The following is a 26,545-nucleotide window of genomic DNA, read 5'->3' on the forward strand; positions in this document are numbered from 1 at the left end:
AGAACTATCACTTTTTGATATATGATCATGCTCATTTCGTGTAATGGGTCTGGATCGCACACGTGCGCTCACACACTTTTGGGGACGATTGGTGTGGTGGGCGCGTCCGGCACGACGGTCAGTTAGGTTAGGTGTGAGAGTTGGAGAAAGCGGAACTAACACTGGTGCATACGCAATAGAGCAGAGATGAGTCTCTTTTGAAACGCAGGGTACAGCTCTCGTCAACCTTAACAATAACACTGGAAAAAATATGGTCTCGTTTCCGAGCGCGATTACAGCAGCCCGTGGGGACATCAGGAAATCTTGATTGAACACAATTATTGTGTTAGTTTAACGCAAGGATTTTGTTCACTTAATATTCCCCCAGTTCCCCCAGGGTGGCTGCTGTCGCGTTCGGAAACGAGACTGAATTTTTCCGAGTGTTATTATTAAGGTTGACGGGAGGTGTACATACATATCGCCCACGCGCCGCTGCGCGCTACCTTCCCAAGCAAGCAAGCACCAAGCACAGAGCGGTTGCCGGCAGAGAAACAGCAGAGTGTACCTCATCACTCTCCACCAATTAGCTGCGTCCTTTTCTTCGCTGGGCTGTGCTCTTTAGTAAATCTAAATACGCCTCCGGGCCTCGAGAGCACATAAAGCAGAGGCAGACTGCGACCGGGCCTGAGCATGGAAACAGCATGAGCCCGTGCCCGCGGAGTCGGGTCCGGGCTGTAAATCGATAAAAGATGTCGGGCCCGGGCCGGGTGCGGGCCGTAGCAGCCGGGTCTGGGCTGGGCCCAAAAAAATTGGACCCGTGCAGGGCTCTACTGCCATGTCATGCTGGTAACGCATTACATATCCAGGTATGCTTGGACTTCACCGCGCACACCCCGTATTAAGCACATTTCAAGCTGTTTGGGTCATTAACGACGTTCATATTCACTGGACACGATTATCTTGAAATAGCTAGTAATTCCTGAATTACATGTGCTCGCAGACTTGTCCGAAGAACAACGTTCGGTCAGACATTGATGAAGGTGTGGTGACTGCAGTACGCAAGAACGACACTTTCATTCAGACATTTGAGAATGATCGGACAATCGGAATAAAGGTAGGTGCCATGAATAGAGAGCGGAATTAAACACGGTACAGTGGATAAGAACATCTGTGCAACGTCAGATCCTTTCGTGTAATTTCAGTTCAAACGCTTCTTGAATGACCATCCAAAAGGATGCGCCGCTGTCTTCAATGTCGATTATGAGGACTGGAACGGCTCCTGCGAAAGCCGGAGTCCTTACTCGCGCCTCCATGCCATCTCTCGTTTATTGTCTTCAGGGTCTGGTATGCATACTGGAATAGATCTCTTTGCGAGTGTACAACCGTCATGTCTTTGATTTCCAGAACAATCTAGTACGCCTAACGAACATACACCTCCAGGTACGACGGCTGCTTCAGATGGTAAGCCCATTGATTGTACAAGACGAAGATCGCAGCCTCAGTGAAAATATACGAGAAAGAAGTTTCACGTTGCAATTTTTCATTCACAACGATGCATTATCAAAACGTCGCTGGAGCATCTTTCCATGTGAATACATTGTCTCCCAAACATCGGACGTCACATGTGCCGCCATGCCTCCCTAAACAATGATGTTTTGACAGGGACCAATATTGCCACCCCGGTCCACTTCCTTTTTTTTTTCTCTTCTTCTTCTTTGAATAATTCCACCCGCTCCATAGTGGGGAATGACCGCTTTGCACGCCGAGACTGGTAGGTGACGCGGGCTGCCTGTTGTTTCCTCTGGGTTTTCCCGCAGACTTTCCAGAGAAATGTCGGCATAGTTCCCCCTGAAGTCTGCCCAAGACGCATACTATCCCCCCTGTCCCCCACTCCTTCCTGCTGTACTCTCTCCATCTGTCCACGTCTGTACGCCACTCATACCCACAGTTGCTTCGCGGTACAACTACAGACATGAGCCGCGCCATTGAGGTACGCCTGTGGATTGAGTTTGACCACCTGAGAGATCTTCAACCTGCGACGAAATCTGGGCACTGTATTTAACGTCCCTCGCGGAAGACTGAATGCCGCAGTAATTGAAACACGGACTTGCCTATGCCTCACAAATGAAAACTGACAAATTAACAACGAACAAATTGTCTCAATATTGTTATTCTAATGTCGTTCTAGCTGCAACGACAAGTGCAAAACGCACAGAAGGTAAGAAATGCTGCGTGCAAATGGCGTACCTCGATTGCGTGATTGACTTCTTCGACTTGACGACTCGAAACATGTCACCTCATGTATACTCGTTTTTTTTTTGTTTTTTTTTTCTTGTTTTTTTTTTTCTCAGAAACGAGCACAACAGCAGAAAACACCGAAGGTAACACTTTTTCTTCTTGCCGCGTGACCAGAGGTTAATGGCTTTGCGTTTCCAGGTCGACCGAATGTCACGGCAAAGCCTACGAGAAGATGGCACAGGAGGCACACTGTTCTCACGGAACAGGCAACGTGGAGAACGTACGTGAAACGTACGACAACTCAACAACCGAGGAAAAGTAATGTATAGCCGTTTCGCTTGGACCAAACCGAACCGTCACTCTGCTAAGTTAATTGCCCCGCAGGCACACTCGTCTGCGTCCTTTCCTCTGCCGCCCCCATACCGCCTCCCTTCCCTGAAGATGTCTGTCAATACGTCGTGTACGCGTACATAAATTATTATGCGGAAGACAATATCGTGGAGGCCAGTCATGGTGAGTGAAAGCACTGATTTTATTTTTAAGATGATGGATTTTCTGTTCATCGCCTATATTCTTTATTGTACTGCTGAATTTCATGTATACCAGAGATTCGGAACCTTGTCAGGCTTTCTAGCCTTTATTTATTTATTTGGTGTACCCTCGGAGCTTAGGAGTGTTAGATAGGGGTAGTGGAAAAGGAAACAATAGATTTTAAAGTTACCATAGAAAACAAAAAAGGAAGAGTCTTACAACAATTCTTCACTACAACACACACGAAGTATAAACTAGAACAGTGCAAATTCAACAAAAAGATATTACTAATAACGCAGTACTGCCATATGAAGGACTAACGTTCCGTGAAACAATACTCTTGCACGGCATCTTATGCATTTATTAGTATCAAGGACTGAAGTAATGGTGCTCGGAAGGTGATTCCAATCTACTGACGTGCGTGGAATAAATGATGTATAGAAGGCTCTAGTTTTACAACTGTGGATTTCCACTTTACATTTGTGGTCGATACGCGTATATATGTAGGAGGCAGCAGTATGATTCTTTCAGGTGGACACTCTGATGGTAGATTTTATGAAACAGGACCAGGGGTGAAACCTTACGTCTGAGAAACCAGATGCGCTAAATGTATAGGTTGTTTCATTAAACTAACGCTTGGGGTACGGCTGTAATTGCCAAAAATAAATCGACCCTGTTTTGAGTGCTTTCGAAGGTCTGCTTCAGTGATTGCTCTGCTGGATTTCAGACCGCTGCCGCATATTCTAGTTTAGGTCGAATCAAGGTTTTGTATAAAGTGAGCTTTAGGTCAATTGGTGCCATCTGGTAATTTTGCCTGATGTAGCCAAGAGGGCGATTTGCTTTAGCCGTATTAAATTTTACATGGTGCTCCCATGTGAGATCACTTGTCAGATGAACTCCAAGGTACATATAATGGTTTACGGATTTAAGGTGGATCATATCCATGTAGTATATTTCAGCATGTTTACATTTGTTAATGTTCGACCCCATACCATAGACCAGGCATAGACCAGGTTTTACACCATTCGAGTATATTGTCAACATCAGACTCGAGTGCTCTGCTATCGGAAGGGGCGTTTATCTAATGATATATCACACAATCGTCTGCAAACAGACGTATTGGGGACGATACACATACACATAGGTAAACCGTTTATGTATAGTATAAGGAAAAGTAAGGGACCTAGCAGTGATCACTGGGGACGCCGGACAGTACAGGAGTTATCTCAGAGTCAAAAGCGTTAGGATATACAAACTGGTCGCGATCTTGCAGAAACGATTGTATCCAAGTTAAAACGTTGGGATCTAAGTTGAGACTACCTAATTTTGTTAACAGGAGTTTGAGAACCTTTGCAATGCAAATCGTGTACAAGCGAAACTGTTTCATTTTTCTGAAACCATACCGGTGGCAATCAAAGCAAGAGTTGTGCTCCAAAAATTGGTCGAGATGTGAGTGTATGATATGCTCGGGCAATTTACACGGGACACTGGCGTGTGAGATGGGACGACAATTGGATTGAGTCTGTCTCCTGCCTTATTACCTTACCGGTTTTCCAGTCGTCCGCAACGCTACCCCTTTCTAGAGAATGTTCGCTGAAATAAAGCTCTCACTTGCAAGCAATGGCTTCTGTTTCTGTTATACCGGCTAAGTAAACATGAATCTGGAGGATAGAAACACTCCGGAACCTACCCGCGCGCAGGGGCCCTGTTCTCGTCAAAGTAATCGACCTCGATTACTTTGTCTCTCCTGTCATTGGTCGTTACGTGAAGAAGGCGTGCAGAACAGAGATGAATGTCACGCGCCCTCAACCTACAGTCGAGTACTTGATCCTACATCTCCTCGTGCGTTATCTACTCTATCATGAAGATTGCAGGATTAAGAGTTCGAACATTGATTGAGGGCGCGTGACATTTAATTTCTGCATGATGTAAAACCCCGAGACTAGGGAACAAGAAGGGACAGACACAAACAGTCTCGCAGTCTTTTGAGACTTCGTGTTTCTGTCTGTCCCTTCTTGTTCCCTAGTCTCGGGGTTTTACATCATGCATCATCTTCACCAGCTCGCTCGCTTCCTAACCATTTTTTCATTAATTAATTAAAAATTTCTTTAAAAAATTAATAATCAATTAAATTAATTTCTGTTCTTTTGCTGTCTGTAATTGCGGCGAATAAAGACAACGTCTCCAAGTAATGTGACCGATCCTTCGGTGTTAGAAGGTATCGATACCGTGGTGTACCCTCCCGAAATCTGTTGGATATGCGCGTTGCAGTCGTTTTGATCTATCTTCTTCACGCATTCTTCTGCGCATATTTCTTCCCTCCCTGCGGTTTTGTCTGTATACTCTCTACTTGAAGCAAATACTGGTGTCACTGTGTTCCATTGCGAGTTGATTGTTTCAAGAGTACAACGAACATTTCACTTGCAGTGGAGAATTTCGAACATTTTCTAAAGTCACTTCGCGAAACCCGTGCCACACCGATTGGTGCCATCGCACCCATCACGCTGAATGCGCTGGAAGTGCAAGACCAGGAACGGATGGACGAGTTTCTCTCGGCAGTGACGGCCTACGTAAATGAAAAGTCTCTAGGTGGAATTGCAGCTTTCCCACCGAGGTCTCTCCCTCCTTCTGACCTCGCGGATCTTGTTGATGTGAGTTCGATTGTGGGAGCAGTAAAATACCCAGACATGCATGTTGTGTCCGCCATTAGGTGATGTGGTATAGCCTCCACGCCACGCCGGGACACCAGAAGAGGTTGCTGGTTGGTATCCGAGAACCTCTGCGTGACATCGCCATAATGAAACGTCTGACGCTGTAAGTACTGGTTGGAATACGGCAGTGTGACTGCCATTAAGTGCAGCTTTGCTAAGCAGCCTTTGTTAGTTGGGGTTAGGGTAGTTGAATCATGAAAAGAATCGTCATTGTTATGAGCACCTGCCCGTATAGATGATTCAAAACAGGATTGCACTGCAATGTTCTTGGTAGAACGTGGCAGCCGTAGGAATTCGAAACCGACGTGGTCCTCAGACTCGACCTGCCAGCATATTGCAACAGCCAAGAGAACAGACATCGACACAAGATTCGTTTACTCTCCTACCCAACCCAGCTTCCCTCAGTCAGCTTCTTGTCGAGCGCCTCCTGGGCAGTAATAGAAGTAACTCGCCGGTTGGTGCATAACTTATTGGAGGGGACGACGGACCAAACACAGGACAGTGAGACGTGTGTCTGTTTCTGTGTTCAGTTCGTGGCTAGACCGTTGTCGCCTCAAAGTGCCAGATATCCATACACTGGTGGAAGGAATCCCATTGTGTCGGGTTGGCAACACCCAGGCTAAAGAATATTTGCTCTTTATGACCCCATGTTATCTTCGCTGTGCCTCCACACTAGCGTGTGGATATCTGTGTCTCCCCATCCCGCCCCAGATCTCATCATCTTATGGTACTGCACCCGAAGACCCGAAACTCTTCTTGATAGCAGGGTAACATGAACTCAGGGCTGTTCCCCATTATGGCACCACGCTATCTTATAAACCTCCACAGAGAGACTGATACGGTGGCAATACATTCCAGAACGAGTGACCTGGTCATCGTGATCACGCATCCGTTGGTTCCAGCGGGTGATTGTCGCATTGCTCCTCCCAATTCAGGAAACTATGAGGAACTATTCAAGGACATGGTGATAAATATTTCGGCAAGCTCTAATGACCAGAAGCTCACAAACTGCGTGCGTTGTGTTTTAGAAGCACCGATACACGGACATTCATCCAGACGCCGAAGTCTGCTTCGCCATCAACTTCGCTGTGCGCACCTTCTTGCTCGATGACCCTAAAGGAAGCTTCGGAAGTACGTGCCTGTCTGAGAGCTGGGAGAGCTTCGTTGAGGTATGTGTCGCGGTGATACGTTTCAACGTGGAGTTTACGCACATCTCTTCCTCCTGCCTTCACGACACAGACGTGCCCCGCAAAATATACCATTCGAACGGAGGTTGACAGGACGTCTAATATAGCTTTTCGAAGAAACGGCACTGTCTTCCAGGCCTTTGAGACGAAGCACACGTTATCGAAAAAGGTTAGTTTTGTACCCTGCCGAGGGCATGTATCTGGTCTGGTCTGGGAGTCGTGTGCGCTGTTTTTGTTGTTCTGACAGGTCAGCCAACGGCGCCAAGGGACGTTCGCTGTACTGTTTAGTTTTCATTCGTTTTTGTGTGTGTTTTTGTGGCTTCATGCTTCTTTGTTGGTCACATCGGAATACTTGTGTAAACAAATACGTTCATGTGCAAAAAGGCCCAAACTCAGCTCACCCTCGGTAGGGAGAAAATAGCAAATATTTAGCCTTGTTTTACGATTGATGATGATTATTATGCTTTGAAATGAGAATATGCTGCGTTGATACCAACCTATGACCACGTGACAGTGAATATTGATGCAAAATACGCACGTGTTACCAATGGCTTGCCCTACACAGCTCAAGTCGTTCCCAAAACTTCACCCTCACGGTTGCCTGGCGGCGTTTTACGTCAATTTCGAAGACTACAAAGGGGAGTGCAGAAGTCGTACCTCGTATTCTCGCCTAGAAGTCGTTTCCAGCGCCCTGTCACGAAACCCAGGTATTGATATTGATTGCAAACAATACTCCAGTGTTGTCGGCACGCCAAGCCTCCTCGTTGGAAGCTGTTAGTTCTGAACCTGTCTTTCGGTCAATCGTACAGATATGCTACGAAACGCGACGGGTACGACAGCCAGCAGTGCCACGACAATTTCTGGTATGTATAATACTGTTTCACAGCAGTGCATGCTGAAGGTGCATTATGGAATAACGCAGTTCCAGGAACACCGGTGTCACATCCCTCAACATTGGCGGATGCATCGTCGACTCAAACACAAGCCGACAAAGGTAATGCTGTGATGTTTCAGCTCCGCTTATGGTTCAGCGCCGGGCCCGAGCAGGAGAGGCGGAGGAGGCAGCGTTTAGCACAATGTCGACACGCCGCTGCCTAGCGATGCAAAACTACAACAGAGAAAATGAAGAATACAGAAAAATGTCTAGAAAATGTCAATGTCTAATGCCTAAGTTTCATATTCAATAGCACATCACTTAACAGCAACGTTATCGTTGGTGCTAAGCACCAGGTAGCGCACATCGTCCTGGCAGCTGAGTTCCTGGAACCATTTCCAGCTGAGTGTTGAACGCGTGCGCTCTAGGCAACCCGCCGATCGGAAGTATACGTGAACTGATGTTAATGCTCCCATCTTATCTAGAACTAACATTGAATGTTCTCTTTTCTATCTGTGTCTAGGTCACTCTCCAGGCTACTTGATCTGCGTACTTTCCTCAGTCAACCAGCTTCCCTCAAGGATCCCACCGGCCGTTTGTCATTACCTTGTTTACAGTTTCGTAGCATACATAGCTGAAGAAGACTCCGTAACGCCCAACGATGGTAATGTACATAGCTACATTAGCGATACACGAAGTCATCGTAGTGATGTTTATTGTATCTTTCCTGAAGAGGAACGGTTTCAAAAGTTCCAACAACTTGCGGAACACGTTAGAGCTACACCGGTTGCTGCGGTGGAACCTGATATGCTGGATAGTTTTCTGGACAGGACCGATGCGAATCAGACAGTCTTCTTGGAGGATTGTGCATACACCGTAATACGGTGGGTGAATCGGAAGTCCCTTGGAGGATTGGGTTTGTTTACGACCAGGAATACTATTGTCGAACGCTTTGGAGACTTGGTCAACGTAAGTGTCTTCCTTCTAACGTGATCACAGTGATAAGTGAAACTGCCTTTCTGCAGAAAATGTGGATGCGCATACACAGCAAGGAAGCGAAGAAGACTCCGAAGCTGCTCGTTGGGGTGCACACGTACCAACTCGATGCAAGGACGGCTGAGGGATTTTCAAAGTACGGAGGTCTATTTAACCGATCTTTTACACTGTCGGGGATAGAGGATTCGCGCTCTTCGCCATGTGCACTGTCTCCCACAGATTGTAGCATGGTATAGGGCTGGCCAAAAGTGCACAGAACACGGGAACTGCGTCGACAGTCACATATGTCATGAATGGTGAACTGCCGAAAGAAATCTGAAAACTTTCGCGGGAACGCTCGAGCGATACCGAAACTATCGTCGTGAATCCCAGCCAGCGCACTCGTCCATCCCTCAGCAGAGCCGTGTACAGGAATAGTTTGTCTATTTGCTGAACCGCACGGAGATGGGGAGTCTCCGTCACGTCATACTCGTCATCGCTCCGCCCACTTGACCAAAATGAAATTGGCCGGAGATTTCAAAGCTGTGCCCCCACTCCAAAATGGTGGAGTGAAGGGCACGGGGAGATTTCAATGCGATAGCTCCGCCCCAGAACGGCGGCACTTGCCGTTGCGCCGCCCATCGCGTGACGTGAAATGACGCGCTTTGAAACGGGCTCCTCCCAATGGGCAGAGTCTCCCAATAAACGGCTCTGTTCCTCAGAAGCAGTGCACCCGCACCCGCTTCTGTCTGCCCGCAGGGTGTCGCGGCACGTTGCGAAATTACGCTGTTTCCATGTTCCGTAAACTTTTGCTCAGACCTCAACATCTCTACAACATTTACACCTCTAACCTGTACTCTCCTGTCCCTTAGTGGGATTCCGAAACCCCCCAAAAAAACCTAAAACCCAAAAACCTCTATAAGAATATGTAATGCATTCCTAGCCGCTAATCCATTCAACAGGTGGAGTATGAACCATGGAACTATGGAGTATGAAGAACAGAATTATTAACTAGAAAGCACGGCAAAAACAAAATAGATATATAGGCGGCTGCTTCGACGCCACCGTCAGTTCGGTTGCAGGAGTGTGTCAGGCGACCCCTCGACGTTTCTTAAGGTAATAGGTAATAGGCCTCGTTGCGAGCCGTTCTCCACTGAGAACTCACATTTGTTGGGAATCTCTTCATGAACCTTTAATATAGTAGAAAGGAAGTCTCACCGTTAGCCGTAGTATGATCAAGGATCCTACCCTCAATTGCGCTGTTCTCGCAGGTCTAGTGACATGTTTATCTTTTTATCGGTGTCTATCACACTTCCTTCGTCTTGCAAGATTCGAGCTCCAACGTCTCCGAATATCATCAACGATTCACTTAACCTCAACGTACGTTTCCTTCCCCTTTTTCCGATTTTAGCTATTAACCTTCTATGTACACATTCTTTGCAGCCTCAGAAGTCCACTCAACTGAACAACGTCTGCATCAGCATCAATCTTGCTGTGCACGTTTATCAGAACACCCTGAGTATAACTAGGCTCGGAGATAACTGTACAAGAGAGAATTTGGAAGGTTATGGGAAGGTAAGGTATAGTAACATACGAATTGCATACAGGTAAAATCCATCCTTGTGGTGGACTGCTATCCTCGACATTTAATTCAAATTCAGTTCAATTCAAAGGAGCAGCGTTCTGTATTTTTGTCTTTGTTTTTGGGTACAGTGAATTACACACTCTCTCACACACACACACACACACACACACACACACACACACACACACAAAGCGTCTTTAGGCAAAGACAATAGTCATAGCTGCCCTGCAGAGCGCACGAGGAGTCTTTGACTTGTGCACTCTCATCTCCTTCAGAAGACTCGTAGAAGAATGAGTGCGGTTGACGTAACGAGGTCATGTGGTTGACGCGCGGGGACCCGATGGGAGTGCCCATCAGGTGACGCTCTCTAATGCCCTACACTGCTCCCACGTGACACTACCTGCTTACATCACGGCAGCCGATTGAGCTGCGCTGCTCCGCCCATGAAGGCCTGAAGTTTTTTTTTTCTTTGTTTTTCTAATGTAGAGTGATGCAGCGTTCAATGAAAATATTTCGGTTTTCGCTACAGATACTCAATTCCTCAAGCAATAGTTTTCGAGCAATCAGTCATCATTTCACTGCTCCTTTAACTACGTAATCTTCCTTTTGAGGTATGTCCGATGGCACGGTCAGAGGTTCAGTACGACAGTCAAAGCATGACGAATTTCCTGCACGACGGCAACCGCTTACTGACTTTTGAAGATGAGTTAACTATCGCTTCCAAGGTAAGACATGTTATGAAATTTGAAAAGTAGGATTTTGCGAATAGTAATCTTGAAACCGAAGCGAATACCAAGTGACCACTATAACCGAACCGATAATGCGTGTACATAAGGTATCTTCGACTGGTCACCCAGATACCCCGAGCCGGAGCGGGCCAGATCGCACCCTCACTCTATAGCTCCGAGCCGGAGGAATCGTGCACGAGCCGAACCCGGCAGTACAGTGGCTACAAGGAGCTTCTAGCTCCTCCTATAGTCTAGTCTAGCTCGACTAGCTAGACTAGACTAGTCTAGCTCCTTCTAGCCACTGTACCGGTAAGTTCGCGGAGACGAGAGGAGAGGGAACAGCTAGGGAGGAAGGAAAACTAAAGAGGGAGCAACGCCGTTTGTTTCCGAATCACGAAAGCGTAGTGGAAGTGATGACACACCGTGCATGTCATGAGCACGTCATTGATCAGGTGACCGGAGCCCAGCAATCTGAGGTGATACGTCGCCACAAGTGGGACAAACAATTCAACTGCCAGCGTAGAAGCCGTTTACCGGCATTGCAGCGGCGACAAGCAATGAAATAAATTTCGTGTCGCTGCACGCTGTGAACTTTTAGGGGAAACAGCTACACTTCAGTTAAGCCATGATTAAGGTAAACGAGTAAGCTTCTCTGCGAGCTGTGGCGACCTGGGAGAGGATAATTGCTTGTCCCGGTTGTTCCCCTCACCCAAACTTTCGGAATCGCGCAGAATGACGTCGCACAGACTCCTTTCTTTCCTCCTTCAGAGGGAATTCACCTCCTGTGTTTCCCTGGAAGTCAAAGCAACGACGACTCAAAACTCAGAACATAGCATGCATGGCGGAACAGGAACACTACTCACCTGAAGCTGGCGCAATCACGTGACAGGAACCGAACCAGATATGGCAACCGCTCCGACGGTGTTCGTGAGAGCACTCCAGTCGAAGATGAAATGTCGCTCTATAGCGATCAGAAGCAACCAGTTGAAGGCGCCAATAGATAGATTCGACATTATTCGAATATAGTATTGGGTCTGGTGAAGACATCGGGCGCATTAAGTAGCAGCTCCAGAGCGCAGGGAACGCGCTCCGTTTTACTAAACGGTTTTCAGGATCGTGGCGCTTTTGATGCACTCTGACGCTCTTACTTGCAGGTGGGAGCGCGTAAATGCTGCTCTGGCTCCGTGACATATGAAGGAAGGGGAGGCCGGAAAACCAATGAGACGCTTTGGCGTGACGTATCGCGCTCGTGGCTCTGAAAATCCGTTTAGTAGAGGCACCGAAGTACGAGGGACAGTGTACACGGAGCCCGTTGGGTAGAGCCGCTACTTAACGAGCCCATCGTTTTCTTTCGGAATTCGAATCGAATGCACAATTATCTGCTTCGATATTTGAAAAATCCAAGCCGAAAAGAGAGCTGATATTTTCTCTGTCGTAGATGACGGCCTTCCAGGAAATTTATCCCAGTGGCTGTGCGGCGGCGTTCGATATTGATTTCGAAGACGTCGAAGGCACCTGCAGAAACAGGGAAAGCTTCTCGCGTCTGAAGGCATTAGCGAGAGTTGTTTCCATGGAAGGGCAAGGTAATGCAGGTCATGTACAAGTGAATTTACTGGCGTAATCCCTAAAGTGCAACCTGGATTACACTTGGGACGCTAAATGTGTGTTCGTTGTACGTCCATAAACATCCAGCGTGTCGTTGAAGACTGCAAGTCACTTTTCTCTCGTGCATTCGTCAATCTGTCTACTTGTGCTTCTGCTTCGCTTCTCATAGTTATCTTTCAGGGCCATCGACCACGACGATTCAGACTACAAGGCTCACTGGTGTGTTTGCATTCTATTTTGCGCGTAGTCTGTTATCTTCTCATGGGAAAAAGATTGAAGTAAAATACGTTTTAAATTTCAGCATCCACCGCAGTCGACATCCCAAAAGAGAGAGGTAACTGCCGTTGCACTATTGACTTGCTGCTCACCCACGTGTATGAGTAAGCACTAATATCTCCGCAGGTACCAAAAGGACAGATAACGTCGAGAAAGCTCGTAAACGTACGGCACTTTACTCCTCGCTTTTTCCTTCATTCGACCTTTTTTACAGCCAGCTACAGCGTTCAGACTTCTATATGCTTTTCCAGGTTTACTAATATGCGTTCTATCAACCGTCGCTGACCTCCCCACCGAGCTACCATCCGACATGTGCGACTACCTTGTCTACTCTTACATCACGTACAGCTTCTCGAAACGCACAGTTCAGCCAAACGACGGTAATGCGAACAATCCTCACAATGCAAGATCGTTGCAAAGACTTCCTAGTAAACTTTGAATGAACATAATCTACAGAGGCAAGGTTCGCAAAGTTCGAGGGCCTTGCCAAGAAGAGCGGTGCAACGACTGTCGGCTGTGTCGTTCCCTCCTTCTGGAGCCGATTCAGCAGGAAAGGCCCAAAGGCGGTGAACGACTTCGTGACGGGCATCACCCTGTGGGCTGAGCGGAGGTCGGTAGATGGCATAGCCGCGCTTTCGACGCCAAGTACAGACATGATCCGCTTCGTCCGTGTCGTGCAGGTAAGCACTGTTCATGAGTGAAACAAGAACCTGAAGTATCGAATGCAAAACGATTACGTGTCTACTACTGGGAAGGTGTGCGTAGTCATCAATCGACTTTCTGAAACTGCATTCGAAACAAGAGAATCTCATCTGAAGGCCATAACCATTGTCTATGACCGTGATACGTGGTGAAGTATTATTGAAGAGTGTACTTTAAAGGGTCACGAAGGGGCAAGAATTTCTCTTCGGGATATGAAAGATTCCGTCATCATGACAGTAATGCAAAGGGAACGATATTCACCCGTTGCGCCGTTTGTAATTAAAACGTGAGGTGCCAATTTGGAGGTTCCTCTTTCCTTCCTCCGAATAGGCGCAAAACATCAAGGATACGTCACCCTCAGCGCATCCAATTGTCAAAGGAAATATATTGGGGGAACTGCCCCTTCCTGCATGTCTTTGTCCCATCAGCGCGGTACGAGGAAAACGAGGTAAACGTTGTGACGCGTAGGGATACACCTCGCTGGGACGCATATCATACGCATATTCTGTAGTAGCGGAAGCTTTCGCTAATACCGCCATGTAAGGTAACACGAACAGAAACAGCGCATCAACGTAATGTAGTCAAGCACACGAATTATAGCCAACGGTCGAAAAACAGAGGCTATATAGTCACCGTGAGAAGCCCTACCACCTCCGAGCGGAGCAGTATGGATGCGTGCGCAACAGACGCTATAGAGCAGTGCTGGGATGGTATGCGCCGACGGTATGCGTGACGGTATAGCGCCGATATGTGATTATGAAGTCCATCCCTTGTATTGTACGTTCCACAGTGCTATTTCAGACAGAAGGTACTGTTTCTAGGAAGACAATTCTTGAAAAAAGTTATCTTCATTGGCAGATGGGGCATTCATGCGACATTTTAACGTGAAACTTGACTACCCTTTGTTTACAAACATGTGACGTCATGACAAGACCGGTTCGAGGTTATATTTTGCTGTAGTGGACAGAGCGGGAAAAATGCGTTGCCTGATAGGCTGATAGAGCTGATAATGCCCACCAGCATGCTTTGCGCGGCAGCAAAACGTAATCGATGACGTAGCTCAGGTCGTCCATATACGACCTGTGCCAATACGTCATCGATTACGTTTCGCTCCCGCGCAAAGCATGCTGGTGGCCACCTATCAACCTTATCAGCCTTCTTCGGCCTCTCGGCCGAGGCTTTCTGCCCACCACAGCAAAATATAACCTCGAACCGGTCTTCTCGTTACGTCACATGTTTGTAAACAGAGGGTCGTCTATACACACCTCACAATCAGCCAGCTTCGCGAAATAGGGCGCAGTTGTTATTCTCCCTGCGTTGCATTGCTGGTGTATTCCTGCTACCAGTAGCCTACGAGACCCACAGACACCAAACCCTTTAGAGCCCCTTTAACTGCATTATAATGACCTGGCTTGCGAACTTCAGCACACGCTCATGCTAACGGAGGGCCACTGCACAGAATCATTTGCTTTACTGACTGACCATTTTTGTGACCTCACAAAGATAGTGCATAATACTCAATGCGCATGCGCCTCAATGTGCATGATGTTTCAGGAACTGTGGGAGAGCCTCCACAGCTTGCCATCCGGAATAAAACTTATTGTTGGCTTCCACCCTTCGACGGGGAGCTCTCTGCAGAAGCTCGTGACGTAAGGATGATGTCAAACGATACATCCAGTTGTGATCTTGTTTCATCTTAACCTCGTTGCAGCACAAGCGACATCACTATTCTCATGACGCATAGGCTCTCCCTCACCGATCCCTGTGAAGTGACCCATCCTTCCACGACACTGATGACGACGGACAGCTACAGAGTTATTCTTGTAAGCATGCACAACCCTGCGTTCCAAGGAGCCGCCGCTCGTTTTAGTGCCTTGCATGCAATTGAGATCAGAAAACAGATAGGTTCTCTTCATTTTCTGGCTTGTTCACCATGGCTTAAGGGTTCAGCGTTTTCGGCATTTATTCCTAGGGAGATTCGACTACTGTGTTTCGGCATTTATACGTTTTGCCAAATTCGGATATTTGACTCGTCGAAGGAGGGCAGAGGACTTTCGTTTGTTGGAAGGTTCCACGTGTACATGAACCACTTAAGACCCAGGAACAAAAGTGTCGCAAGGGAAGGTTCACCCCTGACCTAAACGCTAACAGCTCCGCAGCGCGGTTCCCCGCATTCCACCTGGAAAACGACTTGAAGGAAAAACGAAAATGTGATAGCCAGGATGAAAAAAAAAATGCAATCGGGTACCGGCATTTTCGGCATGTAGCGCCTATGCAGGACGCCCCGCCCATATTTCAAACAGACTGTTCGAAATATCGCCGGCTCTCGTCCTGAGGCAATTCCCTTCATACTTCCTTACCGGTTCGCTGCATTTTCTACCCGTCTACATATCCAAGAGTGCAATTCGAGAGAGTTTTTCGCAATGTGCCGAATAGTCGGCGGATGTGTTCGGCAAATGCCGAAAACGGAACCAATTGACTCCGCGAACCGGTTGACTGTTTATCCCGCCGCCTTGAAGAATGCCTGTTGACGCAACTTCACAGCACAGCGAGCTTGAACCAACAACCATCTCGAATGACATTGTTGTCTCCCCTGATTTATTGAAGACGAGGCGTACGCCTTTTTGTGACACCCGCACGCTTTGTTAATTGTCACAGAAAGGCGTACCACTTGCTTGCGGTGACCGCTTTGCATTAGTGCTACAGGTCTCGCCGTTTTCGTGCAGAATCACACATCAAAGACCACTGGCCTGAATCGAGTTTGCATGGACATCAACTTGGCTGTCATGCGATTCCAACAGAATTCAACTCGTGTCACTTTTGGCGATCGCTGTCTCAAAGAGAGCTGGGAAAACTACGCGGAGGTAAATGCTCCGGCGCGAAGTCGTAACGCACGTAACGCAACCTTTGTTACGTTCCCAGACTTGCCCGAACACAACCAAGATGTCCAGCGAGGAAGATTCGGTTTCTGCGTATCAGACCGGCATGGGAGTCCTTCAGTCTTACGAAACTGAAAATAGCGTCGCTGTCAAGGTGGGATCCTTTTGTTTGCATTTCCACTAGCGTTCGTTGATTTCCTTTATTTCGCGACAAACGTCACATGGTCAAACTTGTTTGCTTTATAGATATTACTTATTCATGTGTAACAAAGTTTTTTTTTTTTCAATGGCGTATTTACGATTGTCATCATGGCGATGGGAGCCATGATGCTGTTTCGCCGGCTCCTCTGAGAAAACAAAGCACCCTAAGAAAGGAGTAAATTTAGATGTGCAAAGCATTAAAGGGCAAGCGAGCTGGTGCACTGACGTGGACGGTATCATTTCCTTCAGCATGAGGAGGTGTTAGGGGCAGAGACACAAAACATAACCGGAAACGACTAGACCCAATGGGAGAAAATGTGAGACTAGTCCTGTCTAGTCGTGCTTGGTGTGTCTGTCTTTACCACATCCTCATGCTCAACGAAATGAAACCGTCCTTTCGTGGACTAGACCCACACTCTCAGAAAAAAGGGTGGAGCAGTTACACCTTTTAGTCGTCGCATATGTTGTGCCTAAAAGGTTGCAAAGTTCTACCTGCTACCTACGAATGATAGGGCTACCGCTTCTGATTTGGTGAGCGAGGGGGATCGTACGCCTTTTCGCAGCAATTTGGGTACATAACTGATTTTACCACCCTTTTACACCCCTTATCAGACGCTATGTTGACCTATATAGGTGGTAACTATAGAAGTTACCACCTTATTGCACCCTTTTTTCTGAGAGTGCATTGCCCCAACAATTACTCCCTTTGAGTCGTAAATTAGCGGAAAGATAATTCGTGGCTTTACGTCGCGAGACAACTATACAGTGCCGTGTATTAAAAGGGAGAGTCTTGCCAGTAGGAGGAGCGTAAAAAAGCGGTTCGACCTGCCAATCAAAGTTGGGCGCATTTCATTGGTTGCCGTTTTTCATGGGGGCTACCATGGCGCCAAAATTTTTCAAGATTGGAGGGATGGCGCTTGGAACGGCGAAGCGGAGATTTCGTGACAAAAATGTTCACAGACTACTTCATACTGTGAGTATATATCCTTATACGTATCTGCAAAATACGCTTCAACTTTCACTCCGCCATCATTATTTACGCGAAATTGTGATGTTTCGTTGCTAACACTAGGCCTAGCTAAGACCGCAATCCCACGAAAACAGCAGCAAAGACACCCCTGAGGCGTAAGATTTTACATTACAGCGTTGAACTTTTTTTATACATGCATATTTGCGCATTTTTGATTCCGTCTACTTACGTTACGTTGCGTTCGTCTGTTGCGAAGAAGCCGCTCTCCTGGTCAATCACTTGTACCAGCAACCATTTCTGCAGTTCTGAGCCATGCAGATAGCGTTGATAAAAGGGGGCTCAAAATCCGTCGTTTTGGTCTGTCACCTGTGATATCCGGTTCAATCAAATCAATCCAGTTTCTACAAAACGGTGGCACCCAGTAAATAAGGGTGAAGTATAAGTACTAGATGGCCTGCAACAATAGAGAATTTTATTTCGACCTGTGATTGGCTAGACACCTGAAAAGGTGGGTGGAACTTCACGTATATGCTGGTCGCATTAATGGTCGGACTCCCTTTTAATCCACGGCACTGCAACTATATGTGACCATCAGTGACGCCACAGCAATCGCTCAGTAGATTAATTTTGCCCACATAAAGCGGTAACCGCATACCACGATTTCTAAACGGAAAACTGATCACTGTCACCGTTTTTCCGGTGAGCCGACGCGAGCAATGGGAACTTCACCGGTTTCTCGACGACAGCAGTGGACAGAAAAATCAGGAGAACAGCGGAAGCGGGCGCTCGACTGCAGCCAATAGGACCGCTCCACGCGCTATCGTTCCACGAGCGGACGTGGCGGGCATTTCGGGTGTCCGTACCACCAACCTGGGATTTGGGATCTGGGAAGCACGCTGTCACCCACCCGCTGCTGTCTGAGGGCGCCTTTATAGTGCTTGCTTCGCGAATATGCTTTGACCATAAGAACTTAGTCTGTATGCCACTATAACTTTTCTATGTGTAGCAAAATATTTATCAGCTATGAAGTCAAAATTTAACACTGACTAAAGAAACGACCGCTAGGGCGCCACCGTCCGCCGCAGTGGAAATCTGTACATACGGTTCATCCCGCTGTTTTTCCGTCGACTTGTCGGGCCGGTGGGAAAGTTGGCCGTTTTTCCGTCGAGAAATTGTCGTGTGCGGTTATCGCTTCAGGGTTCACTGAAATTTTAGACAGTGGGCTTTCCGATCACAGCGCCTTCCGGCGGTTCGTAAATGTGCGGTTCGTAACTTGCCTTCACACCACTGCAGGAACTGACGTTCAGTGAAGTGTTTCCGAAAGGATGCGTAGCTGCATTCAACGTGGACTTCGAGGACTTTAACGGGAAATGCTTGGCGCGGGAGCAGTATTCCAGGTTGAGGACTATAGCAGTCTCGCTTTTGAGCGGTGAGCTCCTATGATTTCTTATGCTACGTAACCAGACACACAATGGCCCGGAAATTCAACAACTGGATCAACTATGGCAAACCCTGTTTATATATTGAAAAGCTTGCTGTGGATCCGGACAGCACGCTGATTTTTTAGTTGTGTTCGCTTGTAATTTGTAAACCGGAATGGTTACGTGTACGTTGTTACATTAGAATTGTTGTTGAATTACACGTGGAGTCACGTGTACATCACATGTAAATAACGATTACACTTTTTCATGCAGCAGAGCACCCTAGATTTTCAGGAACGAAGGGCCTCTTTAAATCGGGTTTCGGTTCTCCGATGACGTAAGCATGAGCTACACCGTCTTGGACCAAAACCGGAAGTTACCCACAGTGACGTCATTGCAGCGAGCATGCAGCGCTGGCTATAACAGTCCACTATAAAAAAAAACATTAAATTAATTGAAAAACAGTTACTCTGATGACGAATTCCATTGGAAGAGGAATGTTTGACCCGCACATGGGGGTTTTTGTACATGCTTCCTGCGGGGTCGTACGGGTTTGCTTCGTCAATAGACTAGTAGCACTCGTTCAAGGTGGTGTGCGCATAGTGCGTAACTCGCGTGCTTTCTCGTGCTTGGCCACGTGGAGTTCAGCAAATTGTTTCGGGGATCGGGGCGCGTCATGTTTCCAATGTACCCGACAACCACGACAACCTGGGTGTCACACGAGAAAAAGAAAAGTGCGGCATCGCGAGCGTGCCATGTTGTTCTCTGCCATGTTCCACTGGCTCCCCAAGGAAGGCGCTGGGTGAAAAACTATTGCTCCCAGGAGTAAATGTTCCGCCCCTGCTCTGCCAATGGAACATGGAACAATGGAACGGCTGACCCGATTCTGCAAGTTTTTTCTCATTCCCGGGGCAAAACTCTGCCAATGGAACGCGCCATGAGCAAGACTTACCTTTGGTTTGGAGCAGGAACCGCTGTCGCTTTAAGCCGAATGAAAAAGGCCGCGAAGGGCGTCCTTGGTTACAGTAATACATTTCCGCTAAGACGTTTCGACCCTTATGAAAATGGTTGTCGAGCTTTTGTTTCCAGTCAACAGACTAGTCAACAGAAATAACAGATTTTCTTAGGACTTCTTGTTAACTTTGTGTTGACATCATATCTTTACTTCCTGTTGACTTATGGCCGTTTACTTTCTGTAGACCACTCCCAACAGAAATGCAATATATTTTTCTATTGAGTTTACACGGTTTACACGGACTCTTTGCGTAATACACTTGTAGCGGCCGGTGGACAACGACGAGGATGGACACGCGCTTGCAGCATCCGCGTCTCAGTTCCACCGGCGCGGCCATGGAGATAGGCCACCGTCATCGCCTCTCCGTCGTTCCATCCATCCATCCTCGTAGTTGTCCACCGGCCGCTACACACTCAACAGAAACAACGAATTTTCTTTTCGTTAGTTTTGTGTTGACATCATATGCTTACTTTTTATTGACTTATGGCCTTTAACTTTCTGTAGAGCACTCCCAACAGGAAGGCAAAATCTTTTGTATTGAGTTTACATATCCTTTTTGCATAAATCGAGCGGTGCCAGTGTACAGATTTTCTGAAGCCCTTCTGTTGCCTTACTATTGACGTTGCAGGCATGTTTCATGGGCAATGCTGTGTTAGCAGTTTTTGGACATTTTGCGGAATTTGGAAACAAATGAGAGCAGCAGTGTGGGAGAAAGTTACAAATTAAGGAACAAATCATTGGCATTCTGGCCAATTCTGGCTATCATTCACACACGTGTAGATAGTCCTCAGTGTCATTCGCAATAGCTTAATTTGCCAGTGCTTTCAGGACGTCCACCTCTGAACACGCATGTGGAGATAAAAAAGCATATGCAGCACTGGCGTTTCCTTCCTAAGTGATACAAATACTATAAGCTATACTGCTTGTCTTGCGTGCTTCCGCAAATTCGAGAGTCCTGCTTACCTGTGAGTCAGAATGAAGGGTGATGTGACTCAGATTAATTGGATTGCCCATACAACCAACACTGAAGTTAGGAATTGCTTGGAGTATCAACTTACCATCAAGATAGCATCCATGTTTCTAACACAATCATCATTATGAAATAAAGTTTTTGTTGTTGTTTGTTTGTTGTTGCGCTGTGAGATGGCCATTTCCATTTGCATCAATGTCAACCTGGATGGCAAATTACGCGCTGATGTGTAAGCTTGCAGTTATAAACACAGACGTTATCTTGATGGTGAGTTGATACTTCAAGGGATTCCCCACTTCAGTGTTGTATGTATGCTTAATTGAATTAAGCTGAGACACCTCACCCTGAGACACTCTGAGGCAAGCAGGAGTTTCGAATTTGCGGGAGCTGGCAAGACAAGCTGTAGTACTGTTTTCTTTAATAAATATGTCTTTCTGCATGTTAACTGCTCAGAAGTGGACATCGTGAAAGCACTGGTAAATTAGGCTATTGCGAATGGCGCACAGGATTATCCTCGATGATCCCCACACGTGTGCCAATAATGGCCACGTGTTGCTTTTCAACACAGGTTAAATAAATCAATACACTTTCACACGACAGGAACTCAACAGAACTCCAGGGGGTATGAGGTGGCCAATTTTCAACATCGCCAGTAATATGTGAATAGCTCCGACAATAGAAAATCTAGTTTTTGTCAACAGGAAATTTATAGGCTATATTGATACACTTCAACGGAATTTCCATAACAGTTTTCATCAGAGTAAATTCCATGCAGAGACAAAAGACAAATATTCTATCGATTTTCTTTTGAACACATGTCTGCAGTAAGTTCGTGCCAAATAGCCAAACGAAAGCCGGCGAATAGAATTACACCTGTTATACAGTATACCTGTATATACAGTTTATATGCAGGCGATACCCTACCTTGTATTTTGTCCATTGATGTTCTGCAGTTTGGCACAACAGGTTTCCATATAACAAGGCACGTCTTTTGATTTTCTATTTTATGCTGCCCTTTGAAAATGAAGAAAAAGCAAATCCAAATAAAGTTTAGATACTTCTTGTTGTCGACCAATTTGGACATTTTGAAAAAAATGAAATTCAAAGGGCGTCTATATCCGTTTTGTTTTACAATAACCTACAGGAAATCAAAGTGGGAACAAATGAAAAAGAGGCAAAAGGATAGAAAAATGTCAATAAACCTGCGAAATTCATTTTCATAAAAGACGTGGGCAGCTAGGATCGCTCGTAGCACAAAGTGGTTTTGCTCGCTTATTCAGAATAAACTATACTTATGCAGCAGTGAATCAAACAGGTTAAATTGCTTTATTCGTTTCATGTTCCCTATGCAAAAAGTCTGCTAAGCTGAAACTAAAAATATGTTGCCTTTGTTCTTGTTGTGAGTGGTCTACAGAAAGTTAAACGCCATAAGTCAACATTGCGATGCCAGCAGAAAGTTCACAAAAAGTATCAAGAAAATCTACTGTTTCTGTTGACTCTAGTCTGTTGACTGTAAACAAAAACCAACAGCCATTTTTCAAAGGGATATGCAAAAAGGGTGTGTAAATTCAATAGAAAACCATACTGCATCTCTGTTGTGAGTGGTCTACAGAAACTTACTGTCTCTAAGTCAACAGCAAGTAAATATATCATGTTAGCACAAAGTTAACAAAAAATCTAAAGAAAATCTGTTGTTTTTGTTGGCACTGGTCTGTTGACTGTGAACAAAACAACAGCAAGGGCCAACCCTAGCTTTGCTGGATAATCGCACAGGAAGTCAAAAGAATTTCAACAGGACCTCCTGTGTAATCAGTCTACAAAAAGTACATGTAGTTGTAGTAAACAAGCTTCGTACACGTTGTCAACGGAAGTTCCGTCACAGAAAGTACACATAATGTATCCCACAGGTAGTGCACACATAGTCAACAGAAATTCTGTTGACTTGATCAGCAAGAAGTCTGAGAAGTCAACAGTCAGTCAGTGTAGGAAATAAAGAGTACATAAGAAGTCTGTAGAAAGGCAAAATTCATTTTCATAAGAGAAAAGCAGTGTGACCCCGGTTGTGATCGTAGCGGCACCATCGTTCAAGATCTGCACCAAAGCTTGCACGAACCTCCAACATTTGGGTATTCCCGACATACGAAAACAATTATGAGAGCAGGATGTCACTGAAAAGGTTAGCCAGCTCTAGGACTCGAATCCTTATCTTCTGGATTACCAGGTCCAGGGCTCTTACCAACTGAGCTAAGCTAACACACCTCCCCAGCGACTTTCAAGGGTGAGTCATCTGAAGGGACAAACAACCACCCTCTCTACAGCTGGCTAACCTTTTCAGTGACTTCCTTCTTTTATCATTAATTTCTTAGGCACTCGAGGCTTTGTATGTATTTGTCCTTTGTATGTGTTCCAGCCTCAGAACATCAATAGCCATCATGTTCATACGAAAACAGTTCACTTTCTCCCAGTCTTGACTTTCTCCTTCGCCGCTGACGGCACACACACAAAAGACGCACTGCAAAATAACTCGATAATAACTGACTTTCGTCTCATAGTGCTTGTCATTTTCAGGTGCATGAAGGCGGTGATGCGGAACCATCGTGCTTATTTCCTCCATGAATAAATAACATATTGATAAGGTATTGGCTTCTGTATTGCAATGCTGAGTTTCACGCACCAATCATTACAGAACTATTTATGCATTCTGTTAGCTATCTGTTGTGTGTTTGCTCGTGGGGGTATCGCACAATGAATTTCTAGTTTTGATATGTGTGACGTCAAAGTGTACGCAGTCTGCCATCCGTCTTGCAGAGACAGCATAGAACTCTCAAAAATAACTAGAAACCAAGCTAGCAAAGAGGGGCATCTCAATAAGTGAGCCGCTATGATAGATAAGGTAGGCCTAACATGCCAAGAACGGTACCTCATCCAGGCGCCGTTCGTGCATGTCATAGCATAAGTTTTAAACGGTGCAATACCCGTTTCTTACGGAATAGACAACACACGATGATAGCAGCCACAACGCACTCCGCACACAGAGCCAAGCGGAAGAAAGCACGGCTTGGATTGGATTGGATACCAGGGTGCCGAAGCGGAGTGCTGTTCGCGCGTCGAACAGCTGTGGCCGAATCCATATATGGAAGGAGGTATCGCCTTCGCACAAGTCCTTTGCTCTCCCCCATTTCTCTCTCTCAGCTTTCCTTCTAGCCTCTCTGTATTTCTATGGACGACTGAGCTCGTGGTGTCGTAACATACGCTTGAAGGATCCGCAACTCCGCGGGTTCTTTCAACAATTCGTGGAGCGTGTAATGTTCACTGATGATACTCGCGAACTGAGTCTTCGAACGAAGTTTATTTAGAGTACCAAATAGTTCCTGGAGTGTCCATTCGCAGTGTGGCCTACTTTCTATTTCTGCTTTCTTTGGTCTCCTGCTTCAACGAGGATTATCTGAGATTAAATGGGAACACTGCTCATGGTGATCGTAAGTTTAAGGCATTTAGTTCACCACTTCGAAAAAGTAACTTTGATAACAAAGTTAGTACTGTATGCGATGCAGGGAGGAAGAGCAAATGCTGGGCAAAGTTACGTTAATTCACGTCACCCTGTGTATGAAGCAATACAAAATTGTTGCGAACGGATAAGACACAACTTGCACGGTGGTGCACGGTGCATGGTGTACACTCATGCCAGCCCACGAGTGGTACCGACCGAAAACAAGTTAGAACCTTATGCACAGCGACAGTGTTTCCCTTTGGTTGGCTAACGGTCTTTGCGCAGTAAACCCTGCATGAACGAACCGAACTAAGGAAGACACAAGGAGCAGTGAAAACCAAAAAGAAAAATGTCTAAACGGAATGGCAACACTTTTACGGATCGGCCAAGCTTTTTGCTTCGTTTTCTTTTTCCACCCCCTTGTTTCACCAGTGTAGTGCTCTCAAAGGCGCTGGCCGCGGAGGTTCCGAGCGGTGGAACTTCTCGGACGCATCTGTCTTTGTTCCTCATCACTGAAGACAGGGTGTCAACTTTAAACATATTAGCGACTTATTGTACATAGGTCTGCAGCGACCAGCACCATCGCTGTGGTCATCATCCTTTATGAAGTGCCGCCGCGCCAATAAGTGCACGGAGCACGGGCCTTCTAGGGCGCCGGAGCACAGTGTGAACCACAGCACAGTGCCTACCGTGGGTCAAAAGCCAGTCTTGTCTCTATGTCCTGCTACACGTCTTGTTATATCTAGTGACCCGAACGTTGCCGTCCCCATTGGCCCTCCACCTCCTGCCCCGCCTCGATAATTCGCCTTCGAGCCGATTCATCGTCGCCGATTCCCCGTTGGTCAAAGCCGTTGCCAGCAAAGTCCAGCTCCCGCCTCTCTGGACCAAGAACCCTCGCGCTTGGTTCTCGCGAGTTGAGACCCGCTTTAGTCTTCGTAGCATTACATCTTCATAAGATGGCACTGATGATGTCCGTCGCATGACGGACGAAACGTTTGAGTAAACCTTGTTATTCTGTTATATTAAGTCGGAGTTCTCTACTTTTTGTCTAGTTATGTCGTCTCTCGGCTTTTGGAGTATTTTTGCATCTTCGTTTACTCGTTACCTCAACGTCGTCTCGGCTCTCCTCGTAGAAATCTCCGATCAAGTCGATTATCTGCTTGCTTCGCCCCCACCTGAAAACTCTTACGACCGTTTGAAAGAGGCTGTCCTCACGTGCACTGAATGTAGCGAACGGACACGCATCCGGCAGCTCCTGTCTGCGGTATAGCTTATCGACCGCTGGCCGTCCCAATTGCTCCATCGCATGAAGCAGCTCCTGGGAGACTCGGGAGCCTTCCATCTTGCGCGAGCTGTTTATCCAGAAGCTGCCACAGCAAGTCTGATTGGTTCTCGGCGGTTCTGATGAAGTTTCCTTAGACCAGCTTGCCCAGTTGGCTGACCGCATCGTCGATTACTGGTCACCCGCTGGCGCATCTATCTCGAGGATGAACACCGTGGGTGCTATCAACTCTCCTGGCGCTCCAGGCTCAGATAAGAGAGCTCTCTGATGCGGTTGCCGTCCTTCGCACGGACTTCTTTTCTCGCCAGATGTGGCGGTGCTCCCTTTCTTTTTCCCGTCGCCCCCGCAACCGAAGCCCAGCCCCTCATGAGTGACGTCCGCTACTATCACTGGCGCTCGGGCACTCAAGTGCACCCAGCCCTGCTCCTGTCCGGAAACTCTGCGGCCGGTCGGTAGCGGTGGCCTACGACTCTAGCCCAAACGCAAGCCTCCCCTTTTTTGTCTCGGACCGGATCCTCCCCTTGGCGCTCTGACCGGACGCACGGCAAGCCCTTCCTCATTCATCAAGCTGTGAATTCGTCCTCCATCCCGACTTTTGGCCTGCGGTCCCTCGCCCTGGACATTGAGAGAACTGATGTTCTGGGGCTGGAACAACATAGAAGGGCCAATCAGTCCCTCAGTTTCAGTCAATCGTTTCAGTTATTTTCATCTTTCATCCTGGACATTGGCTTGCGAAGACTCTTCCGTTGGGTTTTCGTAATCGCCGACGTTCCGCGGCTCATCCTCGGCGCCGATTTTCTTCATTTTGGCATCGACATCAACCTCTATCGCAAGACATTGACTGGCACCCTGACCACCCTTTCGCTGTCTCACGCTTGCTCCAGCGGACCACCGGCATCCGCACTGTGCTTCCTGCGTCCCACTAT

The 26,545-nt window shown here is 46.9% G+C and overlaps 1 protein-coding gene across 1 annotated transcript in view; it reads left to right on the forward strand.

Moving 5' to 3' along the window:
• The window catches only part of LOC135388325 (uncharacterized), a 151,867-nt gene extending 128,381 nt beyond the window's left edge, over positions 1-23,486 (forward strand). The window contains exons 136-168 of the mRNA XM_064617807.1: positions 980-1,093; positions 1,182-1,323; positions 1,384-1,440; positions 2,168-2,197; positions 2,331-2,360; positions 2,416-2,535; positions 2,602-2,730; positions 5,176-5,399; positions 5,459-5,562; positions 6,318-6,423; positions 6,488-6,628; positions 6,699-6,815; positions 7,212-7,353; positions 7,456-7,509; positions 7,569-7,640; positions 8,044-8,184; positions 8,254-8,489; positions 8,546-8,652; positions 9,767-9,875; positions 9,939-10,070; positions 10,692-10,805; positions 12,247-12,391; positions 12,594-12,632; positions 12,715-12,747; positions 12,816-12,854; positions 12,941-13,069; positions 13,146-13,369; positions 14,946-15,040; positions 15,103-15,214; positions 16,118-16,255; positions 16,314-16,424; positions 18,735-18,870; positions 23,416-23,486. Of these exons, the coding sequence (XP_064473877.1) occupies positions 980-1,093; positions 1,182-1,323; positions 1,384-1,440; positions 2,168-2,197; positions 2,331-2,360; positions 2,416-2,535; positions 2,602-2,730; positions 5,176-5,399; positions 5,459-5,562; positions 6,318-6,423; positions 6,488-6,628; positions 6,699-6,815; positions 7,212-7,353; positions 7,456-7,509; positions 7,569-7,640; positions 8,044-8,184; positions 8,254-8,489; positions 8,546-8,652; positions 9,767-9,875; positions 9,939-10,070; positions 10,692-10,805; positions 12,247-12,391; positions 12,594-12,632; positions 12,715-12,747; positions 12,816-12,854; positions 12,941-13,069; positions 13,146-13,369; positions 14,946-15,040; positions 15,103-15,214; positions 16,118-16,255; positions 16,314-16,424; positions 18,735-18,870; positions 23,416-23,423 (3,630 nt within the window). The 3' untranslated portion in view covers positions 23,424-23,486. The remainder of the gene's footprint in view (positions 1-979; positions 1,094-1,181; positions 1,324-1,383; positions 1,441-2,167; positions 2,198-2,330; positions 2,361-2,415; positions 2,536-2,601; positions 2,731-5,175; positions 5,400-5,458; positions 5,563-6,317; positions 6,424-6,487; positions 6,629-6,698; positions 6,816-7,211; positions 7,354-7,455; positions 7,510-7,568; positions 7,641-8,043; positions 8,185-8,253; positions 8,490-8,545; positions 8,653-9,766; positions 9,876-9,938; positions 10,071-10,691; positions 10,806-12,246; positions 12,392-12,593; positions 12,633-12,714; positions 12,748-12,815; positions 12,855-12,940; positions 13,070-13,145; positions 13,370-14,945; positions 15,041-15,102; positions 15,215-16,117; positions 16,256-16,313; positions 16,425-18,734; positions 18,871-23,415) is intronic.
• The last annotated feature ends 3,059 nt before the right edge of the window (positions 23,487-26,545 follow it).

This window comes from Ornithodoros turicata, chromosome 3 (assembly GCF_037126465.1).
Source record: "Ornithodoros turicata isolate Travis chromosome 3, ASM3712646v1, whole genome shotgun sequence".
In the NCBI taxonomy this organism is placed as follows: Eukaryota; Metazoa; Arthropoda; class Arachnida; order Ixodida; family Argasidae; genus Ornithodoros; species Ornithodoros turicata.